The sequence below is a fragment of the Anopheles stephensi genome, chromosome 2 (genome assembly GCF_013141755.1).
Source record: "Anopheles stephensi strain Indian chromosome 2, UCI_ANSTEP_V1.0, whole genome shotgun sequence".
In the NCBI taxonomy this organism is placed as follows: Eukaryota; Metazoa; Arthropoda; class Insecta; order Diptera; family Culicidae; genus Anopheles; species Anopheles stephensi.
Window position 1 is genome coordinate 44,202,954 of NC_050202.1, and position 27,749 is coordinate 44,230,702.

At 44.5% G+C, this 27,749-nt stretch overlaps 4 protein-coding genes across 12 annotated transcripts in view; 3 read left to right on the forward strand and 1 right to left on the reverse strand.

Annotated features, from left to right (window-relative positions):
* LOC118507572 (AN1-type zinc finger protein 6) overlaps window positions 1–15,262 on the forward strand; it is a 35,858-nt gene extending 20,596 nt beyond the window's left edge. For 5 of the 8 annotated variants that reach the window (XM_036046209.1, XM_036046210.1, XM_036046211.1 and 2 more), the window contains 6 exons: window positions 5,539–5,627; window positions 5,704–6,618; window positions 6,727–7,038; window positions 7,656–8,057; window positions 8,270–8,417; window positions 8,575–15,262. In XM_036046209.1, the coding sequence (XP_035902102.1) occupies window positions 6,520–6,618; window positions 6,727–7,038; window positions 7,656–8,057; window positions 8,270–8,417; window positions 8,575–8,723 (1,110 nt within the window). In that variant the 5' untranslated portion in view covers window positions 5,539–5,627; window positions 5,704–6,519 and the 3' untranslated portion in view covers window positions 8,724–15,262. The remainder of the gene's footprint in view (window positions 1–5,538; window positions 5,628–5,703; window positions 6,619–6,726; window positions 7,039–7,655; window positions 8,058–8,269; window positions 8,418–8,574) is intronic. The other 3 variants (XM_036046215.1, XM_036046214.1, XM_036046216.1) reach the window with 1 other exon arrangement.
* A 1,106-nt stretch (window positions 15,263–16,368) lies between these two features.
* Window positions 16,369–20,331, forward strand: LOC118504901 (DNA-directed RNA polymerase II subunit RPB2). The gene is made up of 3 exons (XM_036039967.1): window positions 16,369–16,528; window positions 16,620–20,038; window positions 20,111–20,331. Exons 1-3 carry the CDS (start codon window positions 16,510–16,512, stop codon window positions 20,198–20,200), a joined length of 3,528 nt encoding a protein of 1,175 aa, XP_035895860.1. The 5' UTR covers window positions 16,369–16,509; the 3' UTR covers window positions 20,201–20,331.
* A 182-nt stretch (window positions 20,332–20,513) lies between these two features.
* On the forward strand, window positions 20,514–25,317 carry LOC118504903 (ER membrane protein complex subunit 1). 2 transcript variants are annotated; one of them, XM_036039971.1, is made up of 6 exons: window positions 20,514–20,803; window positions 20,889–22,012; window positions 22,155–22,172; window positions 22,469–23,284; window positions 23,359–23,511; window positions 24,176–25,317. In XM_036039971.1, the coding sequence occupies exons 1-6, from the start codon at window positions 20,697–20,699 to the stop codon at window positions 24,739–24,741; spliced, it is 2,784 nt and encodes a 927-aa protein (XP_035895864.1). In that variant the 5' UTR covers window positions 20,514–20,696; the 3' UTR covers window positions 24,742–25,317. The 2 variants fall into 2 exon arrangements, with proteins under 2 accessions (XP_035895864.1, XP_035895865.1); XM_036039972.1 differs by lacking the exon at window positions 22,155–22,172 and having other exon boundaries at window positions 20,538–20,803.
* LOC118504904 lies at window positions 24,905–27,519 on the reverse strand. The gene is made up of 3 exons (XM_036039973.1): window positions 26,808–27,519; window positions 25,775–26,723; window positions 24,905–25,694 (listed from the first exon to the last, which is right to left on the reverse strand). Exons 1-3 carry the CDS (start codon window positions 26,964–26,966, stop codon window positions 25,618–25,620), a joined length of 1,185 nt encoding a protein of 394 aa, XP_035895866.1. The 5' UTR covers window positions 26,967–27,519; the 3' UTR covers window positions 24,905–25,617.
* Between the last annotated feature and the right edge of the window lie 230 nt (window positions 27,520–27,749).

Consider the following 27,749-nt stretch of genomic DNA (forward strand, 5'->3'; position numbering starts at 1 on the left):
CCCGTACGTGGTTTTATGGTTGAGAGAGTGTACTCTGTGCTTCTGGCTCGCTTGCCAACGGTCCCGCAAAACGGATGTTTTGGCTCGGTGTACTATACTTGGAGATTTTATTTTAATGCACAACGGTGGACCTGGCTATGTATAGCGACAAATAGAGAGAGAGAGAGAGGACTGAGAAGACTTGTGCAATGCAGTTTTATTTTTGTTATGGTTCTGCGTTTTTCCCATAGAAGAGGAAAAGGAAAAAAAGAAACAATGTTTATGGGAGTACTATATCCGTTTGTTTTTTTAAATTCTGCATCAGCTTTAGTGCAGTTTGCTGTGAAGACGTTCGTGATAATTTTCGTTTTTTTATGTTGCATAATACCAATTACTTGCACGAATCGAAATAACTTTGCGAAATGTTGGACGTCGCCAAACCTTTAATACCTTCATTTTGGCAAGTGGACCCCTAGTGGGATCATTTAAAAATCGACAGGGTGTTCTAAATTTAAACAAAAATTAAGATTTTATCAACTTAATGATCTAGCATTTTTTGTAATTTTTAAACCAAACTCAATTGTGGTCATTGTTGCGGACAAACAGACTTTTCACATGACTAGTTAAAACGCCTAAAAGGCAAGGCTCTTGGTGACCTCTCACTGTTCAAATCATCACGCTATTTTACGGATTTTGTGGGTAACCGCAGTATTCACCGATATTCATCAAAAAGCTAACGAATATTTAAAACTCCACATGCTCGCTATGATCAACAGTTCGCTAGTTTACATATGTATTTTTAAACACATTTCAACTTAAAAAATGTAAAAAAAATACTGCTAGTATGAGGGGATTTACTGCATTTCTTTTCCATTCACACGCTGCAGCGTTGTGTTGAATGAAATAAAATTCAGCTTATTTTTAAGTAGCATTTAATAAAAAAACATTTCAATTTATGCATCTCCACTTTCCACTGTTTCGTTTTTTAAATTGTCGATTCATAATGTCGTTTTCCGGGCAGTTTTGCTGTGATCCTTTGTACAGCCAACACTAATAAATCAGCGAACAAAAACTACCCAAAAATGTGAAACAATGATTAATACAATAGCCGAAACACGACAAACAAAACGACTTCACCGTGTAACCACGCATTGTTAACAGTGCTCGCTTCCCTGTTCTCACGGAGGGGGTGGTTGATGGCCACGGAAGGTGAACCTCATCCTCCACCTCTTTCTTCTCTGGACGATACGCGCTGTATGAGGAAAAACAGCCAAGACAAAACAGTTTGTTTACAGCGCAGCTCTTACGGCGCTCCTCTGTTTCGACCAAAAGTAGGTTATCGCGGTGGGGATTTCTGCTGCGTCTGGGAGTAGTAGTAGGGTGAAATAGAAAGAAGGTCACGCGACGTCATAATAAATGTAAACACAAAAAGCGAGTTGCAAGAAACCCCCCCAGTAGTGTGGCCTTAGTGACACACACACATGGATAGTCTTAGAAAGGCCAGTACCAGCACCTTAGCCCCACATACACACTTTCGTTACCGTTGAGAGGAGGTACCTCTATAAATGAAAGTAACTCTTACTAAGAGAGACTCGAAATGAAAAGTATAAGTTCCTGTATCATCAACAGAAAGTAAAGCTTTTTACTGTGGTTTGAATTTAGATGATTTTTTTTACAAATATTATGTAGAAGCCGGATATTCGTACCAATCTCAGCTATAACTTTTTTAATGCAATCCTCAACAATGCGGTAAAATTGCTGCACCCCAGGCTGGAATTCAATTTTTGATTTTAATTTTCTTGCTCTTCTCTTTGAAATTTTGTTCACTGTAGCTGTGTGTGTCTTTGGATCAACCTGTGATACGTCGTTGGTCCTTCGCTCCTCGTGTTTGACTTACTTACAGCGCTTCTAAAATTTACCACCCTGTACTCTTTCGGACTTTTGTTCTCTCGTCTGTTGTGTTTTGTCTGCGTTTTACCTTTTTCCTAAATTCCACCATCTCAGACGTCGGTATTGTAGGTATATACCCTTGACCGCAGGCGTGTATATTTCCGGCATATACGCTCACGGCGAGATGTAGAGGGAAGCATATGCGCTTAATCCCAGCAAAAGGCTGTATTTCATACGTCGAGAAGGCAAAAAAAGTAATAAAAAGAGGAGATTGCTGGCCGAGATCAGCTAACAACGATTAATACCTACCTACCCAGCCAGCAGCAACCCAGAAGAGGAGGAGGTGCGCAGACGATTGTGTGTGTGTATTGGTTTGCTACGTTGAGGAGGTCTGCGTTGAATTGGTTTTTTGGTATATTGCATTGTGTGGATACCTCTGGCAGTTCCACTCAAACACGCACACTCACACCGAAAGTGGAAAGCATTAGACGTATTATTATGGATTATAAATCACCTAATGGCAAGAGCAAAAAGTAGCGCAATGCTGCTGCTTGCTGCCGCGGAGCGAGAGTCTTATTCTCTTCGTCCTTATGCGCTACCCTTTCGAGCAGCATAAATTTCGAGACACCATCATTATTTGTACAACTACAACAAGCTCCCCCCCCCACCACTTCCTGTGCAGGATTTGATGAAAAGTTTTATTTAAAAACGCGATTGGCTTACAATCATTATTGCAATTCTTCCGAAATGCGCACCGGAACACGATCTGCCGCCGCCACGTCAACATTAATTCCTGCACACACCAATTTGCAATGCCCGAAGATCTCTCAAACTCCTCCGATCGACTTTTTGTGAGCATTGATTTCACTTTTTTTTCATTGTTCTCCAAGTTCCCCATGAGTCAGTCCCGCTGCTATGACTGATTCATCTTAAAATAATACAAGTCGTCCAGATAAGCTCTGCGTCGTCGTTACCGTGTTTAGGTTTGGCAATGTTGAATTTTCTTCGCACACATTTTATGCTATCGCTCCCATCGTTGGTGCTTTTAGATACTGTTGTTTGGAAATATGGTGGTGAGTCATCGGAAACATGGCAAGAATTGGCCCCTACCATGATGATTAAGGTTGCTTTGCGATGCAAGCTGCAATGGCCCGAGAGTTTATTCAATTAGGATTAGCCGTTTGAGAGCTGCCATTTGTGAAATGCTACGTAATTATGAATTCGAGTGAATTATTCGCTCACCCACCGATTTACTAATGATGAGACTAATTAATTAATTAATCACCTTTTTATGCGCAATTAGCTGCTGCGCTATCTCTGGTTCAAACAAACACTTCACATTTATTTAAATGCGAATGCTTTAAGAAATCTTTGTACAGCGTGACTTCAATGGGTATCTGAGGAAACCTTAAAGTGAAGTCGGAAATGCCTTCATTTTTTTTGACGATTTTCTTCGTCTATGCCATGAACCAGCCGGAAAACCAGACAGTTGTAGTGTTTGACTTTATAATGAGAATTCATCTTCGAATATGGTGTGATTTATTTTAAAATTTAGTAATGGAGCAAGAGTTAAAAAGTATAAGTTTATTAAAGAAATGCTTGTGGAAGATTGACCCATTTTTTAAATACTTAAATTTCAAATAAGGGTTTCGTTTGTATTTTACTGCTTATTTTTGTCGATTTCGGTCCCTTTCCTATTGGTTTCTCTTAAGCTTTTTTTTAATCTTAATAAGAAAACGGCCTAGAAGAGAAAAATTGTCCTCACTCAAAGTCATGCAAGTCGCCTATTTCAAGTTGTCCATATATCAAGGTACTGCATATTTCCGCATGAGGGAGACTGTACATTTGTTTTTGTTTACCTTCTTTTTGTTATCGAATTATTAAAACCCCCAACAAGGAAATATGCAAACACCAAAAACAAATGACGGAACTGAGAACTTAACGGTATTACGCATAGCATATTAAACGCAAATGGCGTACGATCAAAGCACAGCCACCGTAGCATAGCAACAAAGTATGGCAATGTATGTGTAAACGATACACAACGGGTTAAGAAGAAGAAGTAAGGCGTGTGCGCGGTGTGGCGGATTATGGGCATTTTTTTCTCTTCATTTCGTTCGTTTCGTTAGTGTGTAGCTCACTTCCTTACCACACTGCTGTGCACCATCCTAGGTAGCGTTTTCTTCCTATTTAAAACTATTCGTGCGTGCGTGAAAATGCATTATTATGAGAAAAAGGGGAGCAAGCATAACTGCCGGTTGGCTAGTCTTTATATGCGTGTCTGTCTGACTGTGCTGGAGGAGGGGGTCTAGTGGCGGCGTCGTGGTTACATAAACGATTTCTCCCTCGGTTGATTTTGTGTTGTATATTTCGCGGTTAGTTAGTCCGATTTATTTATGATTTTTGCCTTAATTTTTTTTTTTGGTTCAACAGTTTACGCGACGCCTAGCAGTAGCAACTGTGCCATGAAGAGTAATTATAGTCTAATTAGCTATCATTCTCGACAATGTATTGTGATTTTTATTGAAGTTTGTGTAATATTCGCTATTTGTTTGAATTATTAGGTTTTCTTACTACTTCGTAGGCGAAGTAAACGCCTTTTTACTACACCGGGAAGTAGCGAGAAGGTTTCACACATGATTAGAAGAAGTGCGATGCATGTGAAACGGAATTACGCTTATTTCCCATTTGCCAGGGTGTGTGCAAATGCGTGTTAAACAATAAAATTTTCCTTCCTACTTCGTTACTTTCTACCTTCTGCACGCTACTGAACGATAGTAAAAACGAACAAGAAAAGGAGGAAATCCATTTACCTGCTTTTCCATTTGGGTTCTTCCGCTATCACACGTTGTTGAGTATTGTGTCATCGGTTGTTATGAGAGTGGGCGAAACTGTGTAATTGTTAGAAGAAGGTCGCAGAACGCTTAGGATTGCAATGCAGTGGAATGTGCGAATGTGTCTACTGATTTTATTTGTAGTAATTATAAACTGGATTATTATCATTTTACTCGTTACTACACACAAATGATTGTTCTCTCTATGCCTTTTCACGCCCTGTTATGCGTACTTTGTTTCATAATTTCAATTTCACGTGAACCACTAACGTATTCAGTCAAGGAACTGTGCAAAAGAACGATTTTTATGCACCTGTAACAAAAGTTCATTTAAAAAAAAAAAAACGAGCACAAGATGATAATTATTTCCAAAAACGAGACACTAGACGCTTTTGCTCAATCAATGTTGCGCTCTGAAATGAGAAAAGTGGCTCAAAAAACAGCAAAGCCCGTCCCGCCTGCCTCCCACCGAAGTAGGTTATGTGCGTATTTTTCATTCGTCCGTTTTCCTGACCTCATTCGTACGATTTTCTGCTCATTGCTGTTGCTGCTGCTGCTCTCGTGTGCGGGGCACTCTGAGAAGCTTGCACTATCATCAACCAACATTTGGAAACATTTGCCCACCTAACACTTCACCTATGCTTCAGCTCCCTTCCCACATACACACACAGAGACTGTTCCATAGAATATTGCATTTGGGGGCGATTGGGATAGAAAAGGTTGGGTCCAGTGAAGCTGCGTGCAGCATATACATACATATTTTTCTTCTTAGTATAGTGCACTAGTACAAAGGCAACTGTAATCTTTAACCTGCTTTTCTTCTTTTTCTCTTCAGATCCAAACACAACCAATTCTAAGTGACACGACCAAACTCGAGACCTAACACTTTCGTCAATATCCCCCCGGATACTGTGCGGCATAAAAGTAAGTACACCCCAGTTCCACCTGACGACGACGTGTACGGGTTTTCTAACGACTTTTATTTCTTTTTAAATTTTAGAAACCTTCGGTAGAAAGAAGGCGCTACAGCCTACTAAAGATATCTTGCAAAAAGGTTGCCAACCAACGGCCAAACATAGAAGAGAGCAACAAAACACACGCATCGTAGTTATATGCGGTCTTAGGCGAAGGATCAAGGGAGCCAACGTCTCGCATACATCTGTAGTAGTAACGCGCTACGACAGGGGAAAAAAGAAGAAAATAGTCGACTGGACACGAGAGCATCATCGTGCTGCGATCTTTATTTTAAGTCCATCTTTCTTTCGGCTTGTGGTTTTTTTTTGTCGACCCTCGTAAACCGTAGACCGGCGCCGCCCAGAAGTTCTCGTTTGTCGCGGTGCCCTGAATCGACTGAATCGAAATTCATCAGTAGCAATAACGAAGTGTGTATTGGACTGGAAGAGCGGGCTGGCCTCTCTATAGCAGTAGCGGCAGCAGCATTAACACACATTTGGTTAGGAGAATACTGCATGTTGCATCCTAGTAACCATATATTTCACATTGCGAGTGAAAGGAAATTTCTAGTATTCACAAATCTTGTTTGAAAAGTGTTGTTTCCGTCGGTGGTCGTCGGTCGGTCGGTGTATTGTGCTGTGCGTGCATGTACATTGTGCTTACAAACCCGTGGTACACGGTTTGTTGAGGTCAAAATTGCGCTTTTAATCGTACGCGGTTGTCGGAGGAGTAGCTGCTGCTAGCGAGCACGCGAGAGCACGAGCAACAAGGAAATCACTGCTGCTGCTCGCACATACGAGAAAGCGTCGCGTGCAGTGAGGGCCACCAGAGCAACAGAATAACTGGTGTGGACCAGGGGAGGATGGAGCGCGAATCAAATGCAATGCAGCCGATGTGTAGATCTGGATGTGGATTCTACGGTAATCCGACACAGGATGGATTATGTTCAGTTTGCTACAAAGTAAGTGCCGATTAGCGGGGACGGGACTGAGCTTTGTTGCTTGTGAGACAGGAATCATAATGATGGTTTTGCTATTAACACATGATTTCTCTTGTACGCTTTGAACAGGACTTGCTCAGAAAGAAGCAACAGCCACCGGTTAGCAGTACGCCTTCCAGCAACAATGCACCTCAACCACCTGCATCTGGCCAGTCGGTAACAGCGTCCTCAATTAGCAGCATCCGTCCCGTCGTGACACCGCAAAGCTTTGCCAACAGCATTGGTAGTATCAGCACAACAACCACATCAGCCTCTGCTTCAGCATCGGCCGCATCGCCCTCGGCGTCGTCCTGTGCCGCTTCCGCCAACAATCCGGTAGTCTCCGCTACCTACACAGCACAACCTACCGTGCACAGTGCCCTATTCTGCTCGGACAAGGATGTAAGTAACAATGATCGATTTTGATAGCGAAGACACGACATTCATACAGACATTAACAAAATATGCGACAGATACGGGGGAACATTACAGTGAAACTTTTAAAACTGTTGCTTACCTCGATAAGAAGATGAACCTCCCTTTTATTTCGTTCAAACGCAATGATATGACTCATCGGCGCAGAGTTGCTGGACGATCGCGGTCAAAACGGTGCTGAGCAAAAAATAATATATAATTCAGCAATACATAGATTATTGAGCAAATATCAACACTTACCCAATGTACAAAGAAAAACTACAAATTTTCAACAAGCAAACGTCTTAAAAATGGATTCCTTGCATTAATTGCAGTTTTCATAAAATGGTTGTGGCTTCGAGTTGAACCTAGAAACGGGGCCATCCGCATATGAACCCTCTGCGGATGACACTGTTTCTAAGTTTATGCAGGAAATGCAGTTTCTAAGTAAATTATGTATTTTTGATCGATTCGCACAACTGAATCGATATACAATCGCAGGCACATTTGTAGGAAAAGGCTTCCACTCATTCTCACCATCCACAAGGTTCGTTTCATGTTTGCCTGTTCATGTCCCGGTTTGTTTTAACTTTATTTTGTTAAAGGATGCAAGTATATCTTCCGAAAATGGTATAGTCCACACAGTTGATGATAACTTATCCGATAATAGTATTGGTGAAGAAGACGACAGTCTTGATGAAGAAGATGATTATTTTTATGAAATTGAATTGATCAACGAAACTGCTTCCGCTTTGGGCAAAGAGCAACAGGTGTTGGATGCCGAACAGCACGATTTATTGTTTGGCACAGATACTCTCAGTGATGAGGATGAGATGAAAGAATCATCGCGGGTGATGTTTAACGTTTCGTTTGATTATGAATCGTCTGATGAAGCAGCAGGACATTCTTGCACTCGAAGCCATGAACCCAACATCGAAACACTGCCGGTGCAGAACACAAAACCCATTACGGCTGTGCCGGGTGAGGTGTCGAATGTTAGAAAACGGGTAAACAAATATCTCAATATATTTTTCGTGTTTTTTCCCTTGATGTTTGGATGTTTCCGGCAAAAGTATTCCTGCAAATGGGTGTGATCCAAAGCTGCTAGATTGATCGTAATGCTACATATTCAGTTCAACAAACTGTTGTATACACGTGAAAACGTGGAAGACATGCAAACATTAACATTCGTTTGTGTGTGTATGTGTCTTTTTTTTAGAAAATTAACTCTGAGGACAGTGGTAGCCTTGGTGGACATAGTAATAACAGTTCCATAGCTGATAACGAAGACAAAGATGGTGATAAGGACGATGCCAAGAAGAAGAAAAACCGTTGTGCAACTTGCCGTAAGAAAGTAGGATTAACCGGTAAGTATCCGTATCCTATTGTTTATTTGCAACTGTTTTGCGCAATTATTGCATATTGCACGCCCTCTCCCCGTGTTGGCGTGGCATGACGTGCGTTGCGGGAACATCTTTTCTGAGCGAAAGCTAATGGCGGATTTCACCTTTTTTTGCCCATCAGGATTCGAGTGCCGGTGTGGAGGACTGTTCTGCGCGATACATCGATACAGCGACAAGCACGAATGTTCGTTCGATTACCGGGAACTCGGTGCTGCAGAAATTAGGCGTAATAATCCCGTCGTGGTTGGCGAAAAGATTCAGAAAATTTGAACACCCTTCGTGCCATCGTATCGTAATAGTTTTCGTCACAAAACAGTGCAGCAGCATCCATCGTGCGGCGGCAGCGGCAGCAGCAGCACCGGTCACCAACAGTCGTTACAGTCACACCACCACCACCACCACTAGGAAGCATATGCAGTCATATGTGTCGCGTTAAATTCGTAGCATTTTCTTCTCGATTCGTCGCGTTTCCCACGTTGTTGTGTTAGTATTTGAACCAGAGAGAAAGAGAGATGGAGGACAGCAGTGATAGGTGCGGAAATTCTTATTGTGAAAGATGCTTCCGATAAAATGGTCATGCGCCCGCCCGGTACACACCGCTTCTTTCTCTCTTCGATACTACACGAAATGTGCATGTACACCGTCGTACGCCACAACCTTCTCTTTTCCGTTGCTTCTGCTTTTCGCTGTGAGACGCTGTTGTCCTCGAGCATATTTCTTTGTATTTTGAACCACTGACGAGCGTAACTGGATATCAAACCCAGCGCAAACGATTAAGAAAGCAGAACAGCGGCAGCAGCGCGAGCACGTGCAGGGAAAATGATAGCAGCATCATTCTGTGTGCGTGTGTGTGTGTGTGTTGCGTGCGTGGGAAAGAGCGCTGTCGAAATCGTTTCGTGTCCCGGTGTGCATGGAGCAAAAGGTTTAAATGTATACATGCCAATGGGGAGGGAAGAAGGCTAAGGCATCAAAACGCCAAATTTTAGTAACTAGAAGAAGGCGGAACACATACAGACATTTGCTGGCAAAAACAAAAGTAAATCCCACACGCGCAACAAACAAGGCAGAACGAATCAGCTAATCCTTCAACTCATCTATGAGCACGCACGCGCGGGGGTGTGTATCGTTAAGAAAAAATAATTATGAGAGTAGAATTATTTTACAACATTATTACAAAAACACACATACACCTACGGATACACAGCACACAACACGTCACACAGCTAACTTTACAATCTATAAAGATGAATTAAAAATGCGAATGAGACACATTGCGAACAAGCTATAACGCGCACACACACACACTCATCCGTGCAATGCTGTACGCGTAATACGCACACACGCACTTACGTTCCTGCTCGCCGAGGCTTGCGTATTGTTGTTTGCCTGCGTGTGTGCATGTCCTTTTGATAAACTACTTCTACACAATCAAATGCTGAAAATTTTATTCACGTAAAGATTGCAAATCAATATTTTAGATACGCGCGTGTGTCGTTGCAGCAGTATACACTCTCACTGTTGTAGCTGTGAAACTGATAAAAAAAAACGCTCGGAGAAGGAGAGCAGGAATTGCTGTGGGAGGAAGATATGGACACGCGTAAGATGCATGCACACTCTGTGTTGGTTTACGGTGTTGATCCGCAACATCCCAGCCCCTTGGTATGGAAAACATTATCACGCTTATTATTTTTTTCTTCCCTTGTTTTTAACACAAATGTATGATAGCCGTAGCAAAATAATTCAGTAACACAGATACACACACTTGCACGCGATGGAGATATCTATTGATTGGTTTGATAAGATGTAACACTTTTCGATGAATGAATGGTTTTTGAGCTCTGTTTTCTTCGCTTTTTATGTGTTGTGTGTGCGTGGGTGCGTGTGCGTACGTGTGCAAAAGGAAATGAAAGATTAGCTTTGATTAGCGATTAGCTAGTTGTCGCTGTTATATTGCGTGAAATCTTTAGGGCAAACTGCTGGTAGAGAGCTAGAACGAGCGAGCGAGTAGTATTACGTGGCAATTTCTTCGTGAAAGTGAACGGTCGACAGAATTATCTGGCTTTTTAAACTTCTTTGCCTAAAATCATTAACGTATAGTTTTATCGATGTAAATAGTAAAACATAATAATGCTGCTTCGTTTGGCCTTTCCAATTCCCCTCCCGGGTGCGTACCGTGTTGTGTGTGTGTGTGTTGGAACACGGATCGAATTAGTTGTTTTATTCCGTTTTTTGAAAAAAAAAGTTGTTTTATTCTCCTCGTAGCTGCGAATTTCTTTAGCTTTTTCCGTTTTTCTTCCTTGTTTGTGTAATCGTCTTTTCTGTAAACGACGTCACACCGTTTGTTTCATCCGTTGTTGCTCTTGTTAGTGTGATAAGTTTTGCTCTATCGTTTAAAGTCAACCTTGTTCTGGCCGTGGTAAATGATGCTTGCACACATCCATCTATCTTATCTAGCACAATTTCTTCTTTGTTACTCTTTGTGCACTCTTTGTGCGGAAGGAATTTCGTTCGGTGTAGTGTTTTTGTCGTGAAATTTGCTTCCTTAGCTCTGCTGCGCGGTTGGATTGGTAGTCACCTAAATTGAAATGTAAAAACTGTAATCAGGCTTGGTTTTGTTCTAAAATGTAACAATTTTCTTCTTTCTGTAATGAGACTTCTTTTTTTTGCAATGCACTGTAAAGAAGCACGAAATGATGGTAGTTTAATCAAAGAATATATGCACCACAAGCTGAATCAAAATTTTCCTCTCGCAACCAAGAACCTATTCGCCAAGAATGAGCGATGCTCTTACGACCAACATCTAAAGCGAACGTGTATAGTACAGAGTATTGTTTAGAGGTCGATATCGCTAAAGACTCACACACACAATTCATTGAAAGCGAACATCTTCCAACGACAACAAGCTATGAATGAAAAGAGTACCATTTAAATGCAATTCTTCTTTTGTGTTTGTGTGTGTGTGTGTGCGCTCGATTGAACAGCGTGCGTGTACGTGTTGTACGTGTGTGCGTGTGAAGTGTGTGTGTGTGTTGTGTATTTGTTTAATTTTTTTTTACTGGTTCTGCTTGAACTTAGTTGTAGAGAAGGGAAAGGAGTAGTACGGTGGATTGCGGAAACACGAATTAGATAATGAAACACGAGATATGACGATGATGATACATGGGATATATGAATATGAATGGATAAGAAGAAAAATCTAATTCGTATATAAATATACATATACATAAAAATATAAAAAATACTATACATATTTGCATATATATATATATATTTTACTAACAAAACGTGGAAAGAAAATATAAACAAAAAAACACACAAACAAAAACCATGCTTACATTACATCGGAACGAGAAAAATCACTAAACAGTAAAAAGAGAGAACTAGAATGAAGAAGCAAGCAGCAGCGGCGTGTGAGAAACCAATAAGCGAAAAGCTAACTACTGAACTTTATTCCTTAAGAAAAGAAAAAGCAAAACTTGACCACAAAATGCCGGATGTGTGTAAAAAAAGATGGTCACGTAGAGCGAAAGAGCAAGTGAAAAGTGGGCGACGCGACGAAAAAAAGGGATCATTAAAAAAGGCGAAAAATGCAACAAAAAAAAAACAAATAGAATATGAAAAGGTGAAAAGGCTTGACGTTCTGCTAAACACACTCAGACACAAAACCACACGTTTATTCGATTGTAATATAGACTAATAGACTCTTGTATGGTGTAAAAGAAACACACACACACACATAGCAAACAATTGAGAATGCGCGCAACCTAGGGACGGGAGAGGACTGTGAGTGTTACGGATATGCATCAGCAGAGTCGGTAGGCACAGCATTATCGTAGTAGTAGTCACGGTAAGTGTTATGACACACTTTACGTTCATAGCGCTAGTATTTTGCAATACATCATCCAGAAGAAAACGACCGAATTCAGCAATAGAGAAGAACCCCCCCCCCCCCCCCAATAAAGCATGCTGTTGTACACCTGCGACAAGTAGTAGTAACCACAGGCGGTTGTCAGTAACAACAACGTAGACGCGCACGCCTGTTGTCTCACACTACGAAGATTAGGCGAAGAGCTTTTTGGGACAGCAGTAACGAAGGCAACAAGGGAAGGAAAACTGTTCACTACGTTTATTCCTTTTTCCCACGACACAGGCGTATTGTGTATGGGATAATTGTAAGCCCGCTTATCCATCATCACTTCAATGTTTGTTCTATTTTTGTGTACTTTTTATCCTAATCGATTGTAGTATAGATATACATAGTGTTTCACTACTATTTTTCGTGGCGTATAGTGTAAAACTAGCTACAGAACAGGCTATTACTACTACTACTACTACAATCCGCAAGGTGAAGCAGAGCACAGCATTCAAGTTAAAGTCCACAACCACTATCAATACTTCTGACAGGAGGATTCCTGCCTGCGTGACGGAAGGCGGCCTGTGGGCCACAACACAAACAGAAGGGAACAACAAAATGGCAGTGGCAATTGCAAGGACATTGCTCATTGTTTTACCTACACTTGGTCGTCACTAAAGCAATTCGTTTTTTAGTCGAATATTTTCAATACACAGATGCGGAAAATGGTAATTGATTTTTTAAACAATAAAATCATGTTTGCATGATCGTCCTCACCGAGTGGAAGCACAATTCGGAGTTGGGGAGTTGGGATCACAAATTCCTTAGAAGCGCACAGATAAAGTCTTTCAGATAGTGCGGCATTGTCATATTGGATTGGATTATCAAGGGATATGATGTCCCTTCGTTTGGTGTAGTGTGGGGTTTGTTGCGTTTGGGCGTGTGTTTTTTTGAAGACAGGTTCCTTTGGATAAATCGAGCTCAGAGTGTGGACGGTTAACTACGTTTGCCACTTGTTCGTGCGTTCGCGATTATTTCGTTTAGTTTCGTATGCCTGTGTAGTGTCTCTCAACAATTTTATTAAGTTCTTTCCATGGTAGCGTTTAGTTGAATATGCGTTTGATTTATGTATTACACACTTCTTTCGTACTTTTTTTCACTAAGGCAATACTATGGCAGTATGAGTGTGCGTGTGTGAGTGTGTGTCTGTACGGTGGAAACAAGGGATAGATTTTAGCTTTTAAGCCACACTAGACAAATTGATATATGTTGTGTTATTATAGTAGAAAACCCTGTAAGAAAATTTTTACCTGATTCTATATAATCGTTTTTGTTTTATTTTTTTTCACTCTTCCGTTTCGCTACCTACTTCTACACGACCGGTGCACATTTTAGCCGATCGAGTTACAGTGTTTTGTTCTTTGTTTTCTTCCGCTATGCGCATGTTTTCACAATTGTTACAACCCTTCTTTTTTTTTTTTGTTCCGATATTTCTGTATCGAAACAATTTACACGCGGAAAGAAATTCGAATTTAACAATTAGCACTCGTCCTGCTTGCTTCGCTCTCCCAGTAGTCGACTATTCCTACCGCTTTACTACCGTACTAAACCGATTGGTGGTCACTGTCCCCTCATTCTTGCTCCAGCTCTTCTCTCTCTCACATGCGTCTATCCTTCCTATTTCTGAGCCGCTATACATATAGACTTTATGCATATAATCATCATTAATGTGTATAAAATGTAGGCTTAAGGTTTGGACGACTAACAGGCAAACTTACTGCTGCAGTGTAGCAATGCATCACCTTTTTAACAGTACCACCACAAACGGATTATAGGGCGCACTAACGGTAGATGTAGAACCAGGCAGAAGCAAGTGAAGCGCGCCACCTAAGAACTTGTAATTTTGGAGCGAAGTTGAAAATTTGCTTTCGATCTTGTTGTGCTTTTGGGGTGGAAAATAAACGGTGATAAACAGTGTAGATCCAACAGCAGCAACACATCCAGGAACCTCTAGTATGTGTGCGGCGCCTTTTCATACTTCATCTCCACAGTGCTCGAAAGCTCAAAAGTAACCAAAAGGGAAAACCTATTACTATCATCCCAATACACGCAAAGAGATGAATAGATCAGTGAAGTGTGTGTTTTACTTCTGTTCGGTTCGGTTTCCGTTTTTTATCAGTAAAGTAACGAAGGTCCTTGTAACATGGATGATGAAGCTTTTTTTTTTGTTCAATATTTCCTACTAATGCAATCAATATGCCGATTACCGTTGTGTCTGTAGAGTTTGCGTGTTTGCTTACCGTTTTTTGGACCGTTTCTCTGAGATTAAAGGCTTTCTTATAAAACAGAATGATGTAGGCATTGCAGACAAACAAAGAAAAGGAAAGGAAAAAGAGTGTGTAAAATGAGACGCGTAAACCGTAAGCAAAACGCAAGATAAAAGTGTAGCAGGCGAAAAAAGAAAGAAGGAAAAATTCAAGCTTTGCTACTGATTACTAACGATGCTAGCAAAAATTGTATTGGAGCGCCAACAGTTGCCGAAAAAAAAAGTTAACGATCGTGGCAAAAAATGAGCGAAGAAAACGAAAACCAACCACTAGCGCGCAGACTTAACAGTGAAGTTGAACAAATGAAGATCAGTGAAACAGGGATTCAGAAAGAAAGTGAGAGCGAAAGAGAAAGAGTTGGCGATGGCATGGTATCCATAGCATCTTATGAGAGAACAATAGAATGAGTTAAGAACAGACGCACGTTGCTACATATACATAGGATCGCGGAAGCGCGTGTCGTCCGTGCGCGAGTGCGTGCTTGCGTGTGTGCGGTGTTGGTGATAGGGAACGCGAAGTAACAAACTTCAACAACCGTGACATTGTGTTGTGCACAACACAACAAAACACACCACCGGTGTATGGATACAACAAGCTGCGCGAAGGGTAAACAATAAACTGTGAAAAAATAATTAACTTTGCAACGGTGTAACACTTCTTCATGCAGATACAGGATTGAGAAAATGTGTTAACAATTACCATGAAGTAACTCTGTTATAATATCTTTAAACTGCTCTAGAGGGCAGAAAGAAATAATATATAGGGGTTTTCTGTATTCCGTCCGTGAAAGCGGCGTATCGTTGATTGTTGTTCCATTCTCCAAATGTAGAGTTCTGTTTCTAGCTTGGGGTTCTAGCCGATTGTTCACCGGTTTCGGTTCAGGCACCAGGCAAGTAGTCGAATGGTGTACTTTTTATTGAATTTCAATTTATTCCCTATTTTAAGCTTTATAAGGAAGGTAATAGTGTTTTCATTCTTTCTCCAGTAGGAAGTGGTTGTGAATGTTTTCGTAAGGAACTATCGAGATCTTGATGGGGAATAAGTTCGTAGCGATGTCTTCTGAAGGTTTCATATAGTTTTGCTTATTCATTGTGATTTGGCCATATTGTTGTATTCATTCGGTTTCTCGTCCATGTAGCACATTTTTCATTTTTTTCATGGAAACTTCCTCAAGAAATGGAGCATTTTGTTTTGACTTCAACATGAATCTGGACCAACAACGCTTTACAGTCATGCTCTAGTAGACTATCAAAGCTGGATGACGCTGGATGACCCACAGCCCTCGTCCTAAGAAGTCCTTGATCTGGACTAATTTTTACTAATTTCAATAAAAAAATACAGTTGTACAAAAATGAAAGTAGTACAAAAGCAAGTTGAATTAAAAATGTAAAGAAAACACCGGCTCGGTGTATTTTTGTTCCAATTTAACTTATGCTGTACAAATTACATAAATCCTGTTAGGCTCAGAGAATTATATTGTGCAGCAAGCAGCACATGTTTATTTCTACCTTTGTACCATTTTTTCATAATCACACCACAGCACCATTATAAAAGTAAATGAGTTTCACTATTTGCTAAACTTCCATAAAAAGGGTGAGTACATTCAAATTAATTGCGCCATGGCTGCGTACGTCGTTTGTTTGAATTTGGGAGAAGTTAACCCGCGAAAGTAAACATAACCTTCCTTCACACAATTTTGACAAGCAAACAGAAAAAAAACCGACAAACAACACACGGAAGAAGAAAAAAAAAGCATTTCTTGTCGACGCCATTGACGAATCCGAGTGTAGAAAAGCGCACGGCCAGCGTTGTGCCGTGTTTTACCGCTATTTACAGTAAATAAAGACCAGAAAATCCATTTCGTACCCATCTAGCCATGTACGAAAATGAGGAAGGTAAGTGCTTTTCATCGAATTTTGGTCGGTATTCACCAAGCTTTTATGTATCAATATTTCACAACTTTCACCCGGTCCGCGGCACGCACAGATCATTTCGAGGAGGAAGATCCGGAGGAGATTTCGCACGAACTGTGGCAGGAAGCATGCTGGATCGTCATCAACGCTTACTTCGACGAGAAGGGTCTCGTGCGACAGCAGCTGGACAGCTTCGACGAGTTTATTCAGATGTCGGTTCAGAGGATTGTGGAAGATTCGCCGGCCATCGAGCTAACAGCGGAAGCGCAACACTCGTCGGGCGAGATCGAAAACCCCACACGCTACTTGCTCAAGTTCGACCAGATTTACCTTTCGAAACCGACGCATTGGGAAAAGGATGGTTCCCCATCGCCCATGATGCCGAACGAAGCACGTCTCCGCAATTTGACCTACTCGGCGCCGCTGTACGTGGACATTACCAAGACGAAGCTGGTTGAAGGTCAGGATCCGGTCGAGACGCAGCATCAGAAAACGTTTATCGGCAAGATTCCGATCATGTTGCGCTCCACGTACTGTCTGCTGTCTCAGCTGACGGATCGTGATTTGACCGAGCTGAACGAGTGTCCGCTCGATCCGGGCGGTTATTTTATCATCAACGGTTCGGAGAAGGTGCTGATCGCACAGGAAAAGATGGCCACCAATACGGTGTACGTGTTTAGCATGAAGGATGGCAAGTACGCGTACAAGACGGAGATTCGTTCCTGTCTGGAGCACAGCTCGCGGCCCACTTCGACGCTGTGGGTGAACATGATGGCACGCGGTGGTCAGAGCATCAAAAAATCCGCCATCGGCCAGCGCGTGATAGCGATCCTGCCGTACGTAAAGCAGGAAATTCCAATCATGATCGTGTTTCGTGCGCTTGGGTTCGTGGCCGATCGGGACATCCTCGAGCACATTATTTATGATTTTGACGATCCGGAAATGATGGAGATGGTAAAACCCTCGCTCGATGAAGCGTTCGTCGTGCAGGAGCAGAATGTGGCGCTCAACTTTATCGGTGCCCGCGGTGCACGGCCCGGTGTCACGAAGGACAAGCGTATCAAGTACGCGAAGGAAATTCTGCAGAAGGAAATGTTGCCCCACGTCGGTGTGTCCGATTTTTGCGAAACGAAGAAAGCTTACTTCCTCGGTTACATGGTACATCGGTTGCTGCTGGCTGCGCTCGGTCGTCGCGAGCTGGACGACCGTGATCACTATGGTAACAAGCGTCTGGATCTAGCCGGTCCGCTGCTGGCCTTTTTGTTCCGCGGGCTTTTTAAAAATCTGATGAAGGAGGTACGAATGTACGCACAGAAGTTCATTGACCGCGGGAAAGACTTTAACCTCGAGCTGGCCATCAAGACGAAGATTATTACGGACGGATTGCGGTACTCGCTGGCCACCGGTAACTGGGGTGATCAGAAGAAGGCCCATCAAGCTCGTGCCGGTGTGTCGCAGGTGTTGAACCGGCTCACGTTCGCCTCTACGTTGAGCCATTTGCGACGCGTCAATTCACCGATCGGACGTGACGGTAAGCTGGCAAAACCTCGCCAGCTGCACAACACCCTGTGGGGTATGATTTGCCCCGCCGAAACCCCGGAAGGTGCAGCCGTCGGTTTGGTGAAGAATTTGGCCCTTATGGCTTATATTTCCGTTGGTTCCCAACCGTCTCCGATTCTGGAGTTCTTGGAGGAGTGGTCGATGGAAAATTTGGAAGAAATTGCACCTTCCGCGATTGCGGATGCAACCAAAATCTTTGTCAATGGTTGCTGGGTCGGCATTCATCGTGATCCGGAACAGTTGATGGCAACGCTGAGGAAGCTTCGCCGACAGATGGATATTATCGTGTCTGAAGTATCGATGATTCGAGATATTCGTGATCGTGAAATTCGTATCTACACCGATGCTGGGCGTATCTGTCGGCCACTGTTGATCGTGGAAAATGGATCGCTGCTGTTGCGGAAAAATCACATCGACATGTTGAAGGACCGTGACTATAACAACTACGGATGGCAGGTGCTGGTGGCGTCCGGTGTGGTCGAGTACATCGATACGCTCGAGGAGGAAACGGTCATGATTGCGATGACACCGTACGATTTGAAGCAGGACAAAGAGTATGCGTACTGTACGACGTACACGCACTGTGAGATTCATCCGGCGATGATATTGGGTGTTTGTGCGTCGATTATTCCGTTCCCCGATCACAACCAGAGTCCGCGTAACACTTACCAGAGCGCTATGGGTAAGCAGGCGATGGGAGTGTACATTACCAACTTCCACGTGCGGATGGACACGCTGGCGCACGTACTCTATTATCCGATGAAACCTCTCGTAACGACACGCTCGATGGAGTACCTTCGGTTCCGTGAGTTGCCGGCCGGTATTAACTCGATCGTGGCCATTCTTTGCTACACGGGCTACAACCAGGAGGACAGCGTTATCCTGAACGCATCGGCTGTCGAGCGCGGGTTCTTTCGGTCGGTTTTCTATCGATCGTACAAAGATTCGGAAAGCAAGCGCATCGGCGATCAGGAGGAGCAGTTCGAGAAGCCCAACCGACAGACGTGTCAGGGCATGCGGAATGCGCTGTACGACAAGCTGGACGAGGACGGAATTATTGCGCCCGGATTGCGTGTGTCTGGTGATGATGTTGTTATTGGCAAGACGATCACTCTGCCCGAAACGGACGACGACCTGGATGGTACGACGAAGCGGTACACCAAGCGAGATGGATCGACATTTTTGCGAAACTCCGAGACCGGTATCGTCGATCAGGTGATGCTGACGCTGAACAGCGAGGGCTACAAGTTCTGCAAGATCCGTGTGCGGTCGGTGCGTATTCCACAGATTGGCGATAAGTTTGCCTCGCGCCACGGACAGAAAGGTACGTGCGGTATTCAGTACCGCCAGGAGGATATGCCGTTTACCTGCGAGGGCATTACGCCGGACATTATCATCAACCCGCACGCTATCCCGTCCCGTATGACCATTGGGCATTTGATCGAATGCATCCAAGGGAAGCTGGGTTCGAACAAGGGTGAAATCGGTGACGCTACACCCTTCAACGATGCGGTGAACGTGCAAAAGATCTCCACCTTCCTGCAGGAGTACGGATACCATCTGCGTGGCAACGAGGTCATGTACAATGGGCACACGGGACGTAAGATTAATGCACAAGTTTTCCTCGGCCCAACATACTACCAGCGTTTGAAGCATATGGTCGACGATAAGATTCACTCGCGTGCCCGTGGTCCGGTGCAGATACTGGTGCGGCAACCGATGGAGGGTCGTGCCAGGGATGGTGGGTTGCGTTTCGGTGAGATGGAGCGTGATTGTCAAATTTCGCACGGAGCGGCACAATTTTTGCGCGAGCGTCTGTTCGAGGTTTCGGACCCGTACCGGATTCATGTGTGTAACTTCTGCGGACTGATCGCGATCGCTAATCTGCGCAACAATACGTTCGAGTGCAAGGGTTGCAAAAATAAGACACAGGTAAAAGGCGAACCGACCGATTAGAAAAGAGACCGGTGAAGTGTGTGCTAACTTTTTTTTTTTATTTTACAGATATCTCAGGTGAAGCTACCATACGCGGCAAAACTTCTATTCCAAGAGCTGATGGCAATGAATATCGCTCCTCGTTTGATGGTACTGTAAAGCAAAGTGAGAGTTCAGGACATAACACCGCTGAACACTTCCGACTTCAGTATAGCCGTTGAATGTGCTGCAGAGAGTGTATTGTGTTTTTTTTATTTTCTTTAGAATAAAAAGTGTATTTAAATAAAGTATGAAAAGCGTTTTTATATGGGATATTCGGCAAGCGAGCAAACGGAAGTGTGGAACGGGGAAAGAAAACTAAAACCCGCAAAATTAAATTTTCCGACAAAACGGAACACAACTGCTCCCTTGAGGGTTATTTGAAACCGAACTATCGGATTGGGTGTTTACGTTGACAGCCGAGTTGTCAAACGGGCTGTCAGAAAGGGAAAAGTCCAAATCAGCCGACAGGTGAAAAAATAACCAATCAACCGCGTTTGCCTCCATCTCGTCTGCCGAAAGCAAATAAAAATCGCCTCGTTTTGAATAAAAATTAGCCCCAGCTCGAAATACTGCAGTCGGTGGTGGTAGTACAGACACGGGAGCGCTCACAAACATGGGGTACAGCGCCGGACATGTCTGTTCCCGTGGGTTCGTTCTGCTGCTAGTCCTATTATCGACCTGCAGCGGCTTATACGAGGACCAGATAGGTAAATTTGATTGGTAAGTCACCGCTGCACTACACATGGCTGCTTTGTAGCCACCTGTTTCCTACACGGCCGATTACCTTCTGCTTTGTTTCTTGCAGGCGACAACAGTACGTAGGAAAAATAGTAGACGGTGCCTTCGATACATCCTCCGTCGATCGGATAATCGTTGCGACCGAGAGCAACGTGCTAGCGGCTATTAGCGCCAAAACGGGTGATATTATATGGCGTCAGGTGCTTGAGAATGGTCCCCGTGGCACCGTAAAGCTGTTGCACGTGACAACCCCATCGTCTACCGGGGCCCGATTGAATCGGGGCGTAAACAGTGGATATGATGTGATCACTGTTACCGGCAACAATCCGGCACTGATACGCGGCTGGAACTCGAACCTAGGTACGCTCGAATGGGAATGGTCACTGACACCGACGGTGGCGGAAGAATCGGCAGCGGAAGCCGTTTGGTTCGAGTACGACGGATTGCTGTACCATGTGGTGCCTGTGTGGGGATCACACCTGGAGGTGACACCGTACCAGGCCGTTTCGGGTCAACAGGCACGATCAACGACGAGTCGTATTGCAGCGGGTTGGATTGCAAAGGATCGCTGTGTTTTGGCCGGTACATTCTACGCCTGTGGCATCAAGGAACAGTTGCTGGCGCTGGATCTGGCGGCCGATGCAAGCAGTACGGTCGTTTCCAAGCCACTCGGCTCGGAAGCAGTAGGCAGCCCCCGAGCGGTACGCGGTGAACCGGCTGTCATCCAGAACGGACGCTATTACTCATTGCGCAACGATCAAAAACTCGTATTCGGAGCACGGGATGCTGCGCTGGTCGATCGTATGGTGCTGGAAGGTGAACCGGTCCTGCTGCAGGGTACGGTTGATCGCACGAACAGCAAGCTAACGATAAACGCATACCGGTTGCGTGATTTGGTTCGTTTTGATCCGATCGAGTTCAGCACGGACTTTGGTGATGCGCTGGGCGACCCGGAGCTGGTTTCGATTCGTTGCAAACAATCGTCCGGCGGTGGCTCATCGAAGGTCGGAGCTGGGCTGGTATGCCGAGTGCTGCTGTCTACCGACGATGGTGCGATCGTGCTGGTGCAGCAGGGAAAGATTAAGTGGGTACGCGAGGAAGCACTGGCCGAGGTGGAAACGGCCGAGTTCCTGGATCTGACGCTTTCGGATGCGGAGGGAGCCATCGAAGAGGAGCTTAACAACAAAAACGGTAAGGACTATCGTTTTTCTTTTTCACAATCTTCCCTAATCCGTAATCTATCTGAACTTACTTTTTACTTCAAATTGTCGCTCACTTACCACACAACTTGTCGGAATTGTACGAACTGGTCGTACTGGTGTTTGTAAAGCAGAAGAAAATGGGCTGGAATGTGAGTGCAAATGCTCTGTTGAGCGCTGCGTATCCTTGCTTTGGTTTTCTTGAGTTTGTGTGTGTAATTTGGTGATCTCAGTTGCATTTGCTTAGTAGGTTATGTTGCCATGACTATCGACTGGAATCGATCATCGAAGTGATTTTGCTTTATCTTTATTTTATTATCTTCGTTACTATTTATTTCCGCTCATATTATAGACTTCACCAATGTTATAGCATTTTGTTTAATTTTTGCTCTTTTACTCCTTTTCTGTTACGTGATACTTACTCATACTGTCTTTGTCCGTTTCCCAGGGGATGTGTTCGGAGCGTTCCAGCGGCGCATTACAGCGCAAGTTTTGCACGTGAAAAATCTGATCCTACATGTCCTCGGTGTCGGACCGGCCCCATCGAAAGCTCAACGAGCCGGTCTAGTGAGGGATGATTTTGGACTGCACAAAATGCTCGTCGTGGTCACAGCCAGCGGGAAAATATTCGGTATCGATAACGTGTCCGGCAAGCACCACTGGGTGCGCTATTTGCCATCTTTCACTGGGTTCGGCAATGGGCAGCCGATGAAACTGTTAGTCCAGCGCACATCCCGCTTCTATCCGCTGCCGGCTCAGTGCGTCGTGCTCGGCCGCGAAAAGAGCGACGCAAAGAAAGGCTTGCTGTACATATTTAACCCCATCACGGGACTACCGGTTGCCGGCGGTGGTTTGATCGAGCTCCCGTACCGTGTCCAACAGGTCGCACTATTGCATCAAACTGGTCCCGATTTTCTGAAAGGATTGCTGCTGCTTGACTACAACAATAACGCACACGTCGTGCCGGAATCGCTGGCTGTGCATGCGGACAATTTCTATCTCTTCACCACGGACCAACGTATGGCGCAGATGCGTGGCTTCCTTGTGCAGTACCGGGCCGGTAAGCTTGAAACCATTCCAACGTGGCAGATCGATTTGAGCGGTGCGAGCAAAAGCCAGCAAATTATCGCCTGCGAAGGTAAGAGCCCGATCGAGCATGTGCACTCGCAGGGTCGCGTCATGGCAGATCGGTCGGTGCTTTACAAGTACATCAATCCGAACCTTGTGGCCATCGCTACCACCGGACCGGATAACATACACAAATGTGAGTATGGGACGGTAGAGAAATGCGACAGGAGTGCACTAATTCCGGTTTTTGTTATCACCCATTCCCTCTAGACATATTGAACGTGCATTTAGTGGACGTTGTGTCCGGTTCGATAGTTTTTTCCATGTCACACAAACGAATTCGCCCGCCACTACATATGGTGCACTCGGAGAACTGGCTCGTTTATTCGTACTACAATGACAAGGCACGCCGAACGGAGATAAGTAAGTACAGATGGTTTTCGGGCTGAAATTTAATGCCACTTCCGGTGGAATAGACTTCACCGTGTTTTACGTAGTGCAATCACAAAGCATCCGTTTTTGAGGCGGCGATAATCGTATTTCGGGGCGGTCCGGTGGTCGAGGAGACTGCGGTGTCGGTCTTCAAACGGCAAGACCGGGGTTTAAATCTCATCCAGACCGCCTCCCCGTACGCAAGACTGTCTATCTAGCTAAAAGAGTAAAATCAAGTCACAGAAAGAGGTTGTAGTGCCAAGAAAGAAGAAGATAATCCTTAATAAGGGTATTTTGCACAATTTGTAACGCAGTCTGCACTGATGAATCCGTACCAATGGAATTCCAGCTATGAGTAATTGAAGTCATAATAGCCAGATCCGACTCGTTTTGCCTCAACAAGAGAGTGTAAATTAAACCACTTGACAAAATTGAAATTTATATTCACTGAAACATCCATCTAATGATCAAAAACGTCTTCACGGATGTAGAAAAATCTGGTGACTGATACATTTTCTCCCGTAAGACAATGTGAACCCGGAGAATGACCTTGTTCATTCGATGCAGAGAGAATCGAGCGAAAGAGCTTGAAATAACTTATTATTACATTGTTTAAATTTAAACGACCACTACAAATTGATTTTTGCTTTTCCAGCGTCGATCGAACTGTACGAGGGTAAAACGCAAACGAACAGCACCGTCTGGAGCTCGCTGGACGCACCACCGCTTCCGATGGTGGAACGCCAATCCTACATTCTACCGATGGCGGTTGCCGCGCTGAAGGAAACCATCACCGAGAAAGGCATCACCAGCAAGCACATCCTGATCGGACTCACGACCGGTGCCGTTGCCGAAATGTCCTGGGCATTACTGGATCCCCGCCGGCCCGTCACATCGCCCGAGAAGGCACGCGAAGAGGGCATCGTGCCGTACATGCCAGAGCTGCCGCTTCCGCACGAGACTCTGATCAACTACAACCAGACGGTGGCACACATCCGAGGCATGCATACGGCACCATCCGGCTTGGAGAGCACCTGTCTGGTGCTGGTGCACGGACTGGATCTGTTCGTGACGCGCGTGTCGCCCTCGAAAACGTTCGATCTGCTGAAGGAAGATTTCGACTACTTCCTCATTACGGTTGTGCTCGTGGTGCTAACCACCACGTCCTTTGTGGTGAAGCAGCTTGCATCGAAAAAGCTCGTCAAGCAGGCGTGGAAGTGATCGCCATCACATCCAGACGCCGGTAGCAACCGGAGCGCCGAAGGAAGCGTGTTTAACAGTATGTGTGCGTGCCGTATGTATGGTTGGTATGTGGTGTTGATGGTGTAGGTCTGCGCCGTCATCATGTGTGCGTGTGTATTGTACAACCAAAAAGACATTTAAATGCATTTTCCCTTCAATCGTCATTTATTGCACCCGTTCGAACTTTTGTTGAGACCGGATCTCGGAATCTACCCTTTTCTTTGCGTAGCTCTTGCTAGTGTACAATTGGTGTCGTTGTGTGGGTGTGTGTGGATAAAGTCACAACAATTCATCACAAATTGAGTCGCTACAGAATACGATCGTTCATCAACATTGGCATATGGTGGTGTATGGCAACTATTTTTAACTTTTCCTATCGTTTCCAGTGCACACTGCAGGACGCAGCTGAGCGCTGCATTTCAATAAATGCATCATCGCTAGCTGGCGCCCTGGGGTGTGTAATTAGCATTATTTTGTTTTATTTTGTCTGCGGTAGTTTTATTTTCTAGACCAAATAAAACCTTTAACGGAAAAGGAACTTCCGTCAAAACGTGACCCACAGAGACGGGTAGAGAGTAGTGGTGTTCGTTCGGAAAGAAAACAAAAACAAACGCAAATAGCATCACAAAGACGAACAAACAGTTTGTTAAAAAACCACAACATCACATAGAATGTAGTCATATTTAATAATAATCAGTCAACATGCTTTATGCTACGTAATGCAAACGAACAGTTTTCTTTGTATGTCCTTTTTTTTAAACTAACGTGACAACACAAGCTACTGATTAACTTACAAAAAAAGAACGGAAAACAACACAAAAGATACTAATGGATTTAAGCAACTGTTCAATGATTCTATCCTCCAGGCATTCTAGGCAGTCTGACTCGAGAACTGCGGGACGATTGCGCTTCCTGGGGCGATGGATTGACAGCTGCAAAAAGACGGAAGTACGCGTTGTACATTAATATGGGATTCATCGAGCGCTGGTTAGGTCTCGATCAGATCACTTACGAGTAGAGGAAAGACGGCGGCGTTTTGCTTGTGGAGATGCACGAGCGTTTTTCTGCTGTTGCTGCAAACCGCTCGGTCCCGGTTCCTGCGAATCGCTAATACCCTGCAGTGGTCTAATGCGAGTCACCGGCTGTACTGAGCTGACCGAGGACGCTATGCTGATGTTGGGCGAGATGCTGCGGATGCTCTCGGACAGTGGTAAGATCGGATCGATCTCAACATCCTGCGAACTGATATTGACCGAACCCAACGAAGGATTCTGCTGGACGTCCTGCGAGCTAAGTATCGATAGAGCTGCCGATTGTTGGCTTTCGGGTAGTTGCAGCTGGTGCTCCGGTTCGTCGGTTAGAGATTGCGAGCTAAACTGTACCGTATTGGCGTCATCTACGTCACTTTCACCTGCCATGCTTGCTTGGTCCGATCCTTGCGAGCGCATCAAGTATGTATCGGTAGGAAAGATGTTTGACTGCTGGGCTAAGCTTCCCCGCGACCGGTCCCGTGCTGTTTGCGAGTGGAGCGGGGTGCGTTCAACCAGTATATCGAAATCATCATAAAACGGTCGGCTGGTGCTCGTATTGTATGCCACGCTTATTGCCTTGTACTTTCTGCGCAGCTCTGTGTACATTTCGGCCATCGAGCCATACTTTCGGGAACGGATTTGATGTACCGACGGGAAAAGTTGATACAGCTTCATCAGTTTTACCGCTTTCGGTAGCGGTTTGCGTGCGATGCTCTTAAAGTTGGAGTAGATTTTACTGAGCTCGGTAATGATGATGCGATTTTTTGTTGCAAATTCATGATCGTAGGGATTATCATACTCGTAACCTCGGAACATTGACAGGAACTCGTGATTATTGAACAAACTGCCGGGAAGATACAGCTCATCCGCATCATTCCCCGTCGACAATGGTTTCGGGAGGCAGTTCACGCAAAAGAAGTTATGTTGTGGCTGTTGGCGATGAGAGTGAGAGCCCGTGGAACGGAATTAGCAATAAGCAAACGGACCGGCACTGCAGCGCTCCTCAATACTTACGGGCAGTATTTTCGCCACTATGTCTAGCGCTTTCTTCGATACGACGTAAAAAATAAAAGGCGTATAGCACTGGCAAAGGCAGCATCTTACAAAATGCAGGGAGTCCGGGCCAATGTCTCTAAAATCATGCGTCGGGACAGTTTTGCTGACCGTGTGCATTTCTGCTGTGCTGCTAGCTGTGTTGCGCGTCCCTCCGAACTGATTTGTTTACCCTTTCAAACTTTTGGTCGCGCGAAAATACGTTACATGTTGACGTTTCAGCATTTTCCGACACGGTGCACACTGGGATAGTTTGCTGGACATCATCCGGTGTTATTTTGTATTTGGCGTTACTGAACCACGCGTCATAAACGAGCTAATCTGTCTTGTCGAACTTGATTTTGACAGCAGAACGGTGGTTAATTACAGGGGTTTCCAAGTTCTGCTGGACATTGTACAGCTGCGAAAACTTTAACTATTAAAAACCCCAAACGTCCCCATTTGGAGGAGTACAAGTAGAAATAAGGTGAAAATATTAAGTACAATTCATTTCCCTGACAGCTGATGAAATGTGAAGAGAAAAAGTAGCAGAAACAAAGAACAGACAAATGACTAACCGTGTCACACCTGCTTCAACCCTGTAAATCTGCATCACTCACGCACACACTCGCACAAATGTTGTCCATCCGTGCGTGCATATGGTACGAACGATCTGTCACTATTATTGTTCATTATTCTTTTCTGTTGCTGTCGATACGGCCGTTTCACGCGAGACCTACCAATTCTGCTGGCGCTGACTGTGTGAAGTGTAATCGTTGCGCTCACGCAAAGTGGGCTATACATAAGCTCCCGCCCGTGTGCCCGTGAAGTGTGCGTGTGGGCCTGTCGCGTGAATTTGTGTGTGAAGTTTTTCCACCCACTGTGTCCGCCGCCCGCTGACCCAAGAACATTGTGTTATGTTGC